At 47.5% G+C, this 6,387-nt stretch overlaps 1 protein-coding gene across 1 annotated transcript; it reads left to right on the plus strand.

The window, feature by feature from the left end:
- The first annotated feature begins 536 nt into the window (after positions 1-536).
- LOC110304130 (proteinase-activated receptor 1-like) lies at positions 537-6,083 on the plus strand. Its single transcript, XM_021175368.1, has 2 exons — positions 537-728; positions 5,154-6,083. Exon 2 carries the CDS (start codon positions 5,177-5,179, stop codon positions 6,065-6,067), a length of 891 nt encoding a protein of 296 aa, XP_021031027.1. The 5' UTR covers positions 537-728; positions 5,154-5,176; the 3' UTR covers positions 6,068-6,083.
- Positions 6,084-6,387: the final 304 nt, after the last annotated feature.

Consider the following 6,387-nt stretch of genomic DNA (forward strand, 5'->3'; position numbering starts at 1 on the left):
AATTCACTCTGTAGACCAGGCTGGCCTCGAACTCAGAAATCCGCCTGCCTCTGCCTCCCGAGTGCTGGGATTAAAGGCGTGCGCCACCACTGCCCGGCCGGAAATTCTTTTCTTTAAAAAATACTTATCTGTATTTTACATTTTTTGGACAACAGCCTGTTACTTGAACAACTTCCAAGAGAAAGGCTATGCCTCTGAGCGAAAGCTGGTAACAAATGCTTGTGGGTTTCAAGTAGAGGTGTTGGCAAACGGGAAGTACTGGCCAAGCCTTACAGAAGCTCAAAACTGCTTCTCTTGTGCCCCTGTTACATCATCTCTGTTATATTTCCCCTGTACTAGTGTGGGGAAGTCATTTCTGCTTTCTCCAGAGATACCTGTCTTAGTCTTCTTTATAAACCACAGAGTGTGTCGGGAGCCTGGAAAGGAGACCGAGACCATGCGCATCATCAGAGGGACACGAATGCAGAAGTGAAGGAGCGGCTTGGTCCTCCACTTCCTTGGGCAGAAGGTGCTGAGTGTCCTTTGCTTTCTCAGAGGCCTCTGTGTGACACTGGCTGCAGACCTGTGGAAGTGGCTCCTGAGTTTGATGGCTGAAGAAACTTGGTTCCAGTTGTGAGGCACTGGCCATCAGGGGCTCTTCCTAGGACTTGCTGCCATTTCCAATACCTCTTCCTAGAAAACACACTCACTCACTGGTGGTTGGATCAGAAAGGATCTCTGTCGGTAAGGTAAGGTGTCTCCTGTCTGACCTGTGCTGGATGTCTTAGCCTGATTTCTGAGTCTCAGCTCTAAGACGTTCAGAGCTGACCAAGACCCTTTTGGAGTCATCTCGCTGAGATGAACTGACATTTTACTGTCATTTTGAAAGTCATACTTACCAAAAGGATTGGAATACTCTGAGGTGAACAGTTAAGGCACACTGGTGTCAGGGGGAAATCCATGTTGGGGAGGAAATGAGGCAAAAGACAAAGGATCATTTTATGTTTCCTGTTAATGTATCCACCACCCCCAAGTGGAAATGCCACCAGAGCGAAGACCTTGCCAGCCTCGTTAGATGTTGTATTTGTAGCATCCAAGATAGTCAAAAGTGCTGGGCACTGGTAGTATACATTTTTAATCCCAGCACTTGGCAGAGGCAAAGACATGCAGGTCTCTGAGTTCAAGGCCATCCTGGTCTACCACATGAGGTCCAGGACAGCCAGGGCTACACAGAGAAATTCTGTCTTGACAAACTGAACCAAGCCAAATCAAAATAAAAAAAATAGTCAAAATTATTCATATACTTGATAAACAGAAGGCTAGCTAGCTGGATAAATAAATCCTTATAGTTTTCTAGGGTCACATTCTGTGGGATTTCTTTAAAAGTTTTAAGAAGTAATTCTTATATTTATCTATCTGTGCTATAGTGTTTGTGAATCAGTTCTCTCCTTTTACCGAGTGGGCCTGGCTGTCAGGCATGGCAGCCAGTGCCTCCACCTACTGAGCCATCCTACCATCCCTTTTTTTGTTGTTTCATTTTATTTATTTGAGACAGGGGCTCATGCAGCCCAGGTTGGCCTTGAACTTATCGTGCAGCTGAGGATGACCTTGAACCCCCAAAAATCAGCCTGCTGAGATTACAGACTTGTCCTACCCTGTCTGTTTTTATATGCTGCCGGTTATTGACCCCACAATTTTGCACACGGTAGGCAAGCACTGTACCACCCAAGCTCTTGCTACCTTCCCAGCAGGAGTTCTCTTCCGACTCTCTTACAAGATTAGGTCTCTTTGCCGCCGAGGTTTCGAAGCACTTGAGTTGAGAGGCACCCACTACATTGATGCTTTCCCTCTTCTCTCCAACCCCTTCCCTGGAAGACTGTATAGTTGTGGAAATTGCAATTAATTAATTAATTTTCTATTTGCGTTGAGATAGAACCTCACTATGTAGCCCATGCTGGCCTGGAACTCTCAAGGTGAAAATCAAGCTAGCCTAGAACTCACCTGCATCTGCCCACTCTTCCCTTCCCCTACCTCCCAGGGCTGAAGCTACAGGTGTGCACTGTCAGTCATGCATGGCTGAGGTGGGCACTAGCTGTCTGCTCCGAGGTCAGAGAATTGGGGAATCCTCTCAGCTCAATGCCCAGGGCCTATGAGAAGAACAAGGCAGTGACTGCTGTCTGTGAAGGAAGGACCTGTGTCATCTATGCATCTCTCTCTTTATCCATTCCTTAGGTGATGGGCACCTAAGGTTGAGGGTGCTGGTTGCTCTGTCCCAGGACAGGTGCTCTGAGTCACATCCCTAGGATGCTCCTTAGAGGGAATCCACACTCCTCTCCATCCAGTGCCTTAACTTAGCTGTTTCAAGTCATGGTGCAATAAACACAGGGGCTCAGGCATCTCTGCTCAGGCATATGCTGCTGACATAGGGGCCATTTGCAGCTGTATTTACTTATTTCCTTTTTTTTTTTTGAGGCAGAATTTTATGTAACCCAGGTTGGCTTCCAACTTACTGTATAGCTGAGGACAACCTTGAACATAAGAACTTCCTGCCTCTTATCTCCTAGGTGCTGGGGTTACAATTACATGTCAAATGGGTTTTATATAGCACAGGGATGGAGCTCAGGATTTTGTGCCTACACACTGAGTGCTACACACTCAGTCTTTCAGTTCTTCTTCTTCTTTTTAAAAAAAGATTTATTTATTTATTTTATGTATATGAGTACCCTGTAGCTGTTCATATGGTTGTGGACCTTCATGTGGTTGTTGGGAATTTAGGTCCTCTGCTCAATCCAGTTGGCCCCACTTGCTCCGGTTCAGCCCAAAGATTTTATTTATTACTATATGTAAGTACACTGTAGCTGTCTTCAGAAGAGGGCACCAGATCTCATTACGGGTGGTTGTGAACCACCATGTGCTTGCTGGGATTTGAACTCAGGACCTTCAGAAGAACAGTCAGTGCTCTTACCCACTGAGCCATCTCACCAGCCCCCCTTTCAGTTCTTTATATAGTCTGGACAGACAGACACCTGTGGCCAGATGTTCGGTGGGATTTTTTTGCAGAAGAGTGACTGGTTCTGATTTAGTCAGGGAATTTGTAGCTAGAAGAATTCGTTCATCTTTTAGCTCCAAAGGCTTATTTCAAAACTGAAGCTTTGGGCTGGAAGGCAGCAGGTGTTCCTTATTTTAAAATTTCAGAAAAAGGACAAAGCCCTAAGACCTGCCACTAAGTAGGTTAAAAGACGAAGCTGATTATTTATTTGGGCGTGGTTGCCAGAGCTCTTGATATGCAAATGTACCTCAGAGAAGGTATGCAAATCAAGGCGGGGAGAAGTGCGGATCTTCCCCGGGTCTCATCGGAAGAGCAATAAATCCTTCCTTCCTTTCTGCTGCAGATTTCGAACTCCAGTCGCCCGAAGTGTGCTAAGTCGTTGCTCTGGCGGTGGGGTCCACACAGCCCGTTCCCATATTGCTGGGCGACCTCATCTGGTCTCCACTTCAGACCTGTGCCTCCTTGCTTACGAAATGGCACATTATCTTCTGAAAGTTGTAGGTGTAACTCTGCCTCAGCCCAGGCTGTTCTAGTTTGCTTGGAATCCGCATTGTTTTCTCTGGTTTGCCCAGCCTCCTACCCTGCTTCATTCGTGACATCTTGAGAGGCTCGATTCAAGCCTCCCTTCAAATCCAGAAGCGTTCTCTGACTGCAGCCAATCAGGGCAGCTTGCTTTGATTTCCCACGCTGCACCTGATTATCTTTCTGATTGAGTAAATAAATAAAGCTACTCGCGGTGTCTTTGGTGCCTCATTATTTGATTAAAATGAAATCTGCATCAGCCATTGAACAATAAGTTTCTGTTGGCCCGGGACTGTTTTACCATCTGTCCCCTGCACTGTGCAGGATTAGGCATTGTTTGTGTCTGTGCTCAGTAAAGGCCGGTTGGGAACAATGACAAAACAGTTCATCGTGTTGATTCATGCGCTGAACGTATCAGACAAGTGAAGAAACCTGCCACCACTTGGTCTCACCACAGTTTCCCAGAAGCTATTTTGGATTAGGGGTGGGGAGATGGGCAGCTCGGTCCTGACAAGCAGCTGCAACTGCCTTCATTTGGGCAGGGCGTGGAAGAACGGCTCTTTAGAATTTCATTCTATGGAGTGTACAGTGACTGGGCTTGGAGTCTTGGAACACACTTGACTAGAGCCTTAATCATGACTGACTGCTTGGCTCACAGGGAATGGAGCAGGTGTGTGCCCATCATGGGATACCCCAGGCAGGGACAGAGAGGTCTGCTGAGTAGGATGGAGGCAACTTGGGGGACTGTCTGGGATTCTAGGTAAAATGAAGGGTGGCAAGTAGGATCAAATACAGAGAATGGGGTATCCCCAGCTATGGTGAGCCCTGGTGCGTGTGCCGTGCTGGGATCAAACCTAGGACTTTGTATGTGCTAGGTGAGCACTCTGTTAACCGAGCTCCACCTGCAGCCCCTGGCCTCTATCTCACAGGTTTCACCACCTCCCAGTAGGGTGATCCTGGGGACTGAGCTGAGAGCACATGGGCCTCTGAAGGACTCTCAAGCCTGTAGCATTCCTAAGCCTCGTTTTCTCATCTGGAAAAGATGCATAGTAAAACCACGTTATGAGACATGAAACACTCACCAGGGAACTGAGAGAAATACTATGAGGACAGTTTGCTTCCTAGAAATGACCCAGGAAGTGTCGTCGTCTGTCACTGCAGTCCACCACAGTTAGCCTCCTCTTGTCTTAGGGACTTACAGATGAGTGATGGCCCTGGCCTAATAAGTTGCTTACCTTCCCCAGCCCTGACCTTAACTGCTGCCTCGGAACTTTGTACGTCCTGTCTTAACACATGCCTAACACAAAGTCATCTGACTATGTTCCTGATGGAAAAGGACACACGGCCATTAGCTCTCTGTGTTAGATCTTGGCCCAAACTTGAGCCATTTGATTGCTCAGGCTGATACATCTTCCAGCCTTCCTTTTTGTGACTTATCTAGATGCCCCTTCCCTAATTAAAGAAAGACCTGCATGATGTTATCTAAAGTCATCATCCCCTTGCAGAACACTGTCTAGTCCTTGCGCCTGAGCACAGATCAGAGCCAGAAGGCGCACAAGGAGCTTCAGGCAGAGTCACCCATTTTGGTCTTTCTCTCTTTCAGGAGCCAAGCCAGCCCTGAAGACCATGAACTTGTCTTCTGAGCATTGCAACATATCTGACTGGCTGAGACTAGAGGCAACCGTGAAGGCCTCTGTGTACGTGGTGGCTTTCTCAATCGCCACATCTCTCACCGTTGTCATTATCGCAATAGTGTCACAGAGCCTGCAGCTGAGGAAAGAGGTGCGGCTGGTCCTCCTCTGCCATCACCTGCTTTGTATCTCCTCCTACTGTGGCCTGGGGGTCGTCTTCCAAGGAATGCGGGCCTTACTGGCCAACAGCCCCCTCCTGCTGTGTTGGCTGGTATTTGGGGCGCAGCTAAGTGTGGGAGAAGGGATCCTCTTTACTCTGACCTTGATGGCTCTCAATACTTACCTCGCTATTTGTTATCCATTGACCTCTCCATCCTTTGTGGATTCTGCTAAGTACAGGATTCTAGCTGGGACTTGGACCATGGTTATACTCAAGAATGTTGGCTTATTCCTCATAGAGGGTACTAGCCCTACTCCGGCCTCTGTTTTCCAGTCTGCCCCGCTCTGTCCTGTGATTTTGAATGGTATGCCTGCCAGAGTCATTGGCGTGTTTTCCCTTGCCTTTCTTTTATCCCTCATTCTTGTGAGTTACTGTCTGATATACCGAGAAGGGAAGCGGGCTGGCCATTTTAACAAGTCAAACATCAAGGCCCGGAGAACTGTCCTTGTTCATCTACTTCAGATAAGCTTACATGTGATACCTACCCTGATAATCATAGGTCTGGGAAAGCGGTGTGGGGTGTTTTTCTTTGCTCTAAATCTGGCCCTTTTTGGTATCTTCGCTTTTGCACAGTGTTTCAACCCTTTGGTCTATGGGCTCCGCAACAGAGATCTGCAGAGCAAACTGTACCCTTGGCTGTGCTGTCGGAAGAAGCTGCTGCCTTAAAAAAAGAAGGGGCTGGCTTAAACAAAACTTCAGCTCTTTGGAATAACTCCAGACTTAATGGGTGTGCTAGCTAGGGCTGGGGACTTGATTTGTGTAAACTGTTGCCTCTATTTGGTTTTGAAAGCACTGCAGACTTCTCTGCTGTACCTCATTAAGATGAGCTAGTGCTTTTAACTCTAAACCCAGATGAGCATTTCTGACGGCCTGATCTACTGTAGCCATAGCACAAAGGACAGGAATCACGTGGTTATGAAGTCACTGGAAAGGCTAGAGGAAACGGAAGTCAGGGACCCCACTGATTGGTGTGAAAGACAGACCCA

Source organism: Mus caroli, chromosome 1 (assembly GCF_900094665.2).
Source record: "Mus caroli chromosome 1, CAROLI_EIJ_v1.1, whole genome shotgun sequence".
NCBI classification, from domain to species: Eukaryota; Metazoa; Chordata; class Mammalia; order Rodentia; family Muridae; genus Mus; species Mus caroli.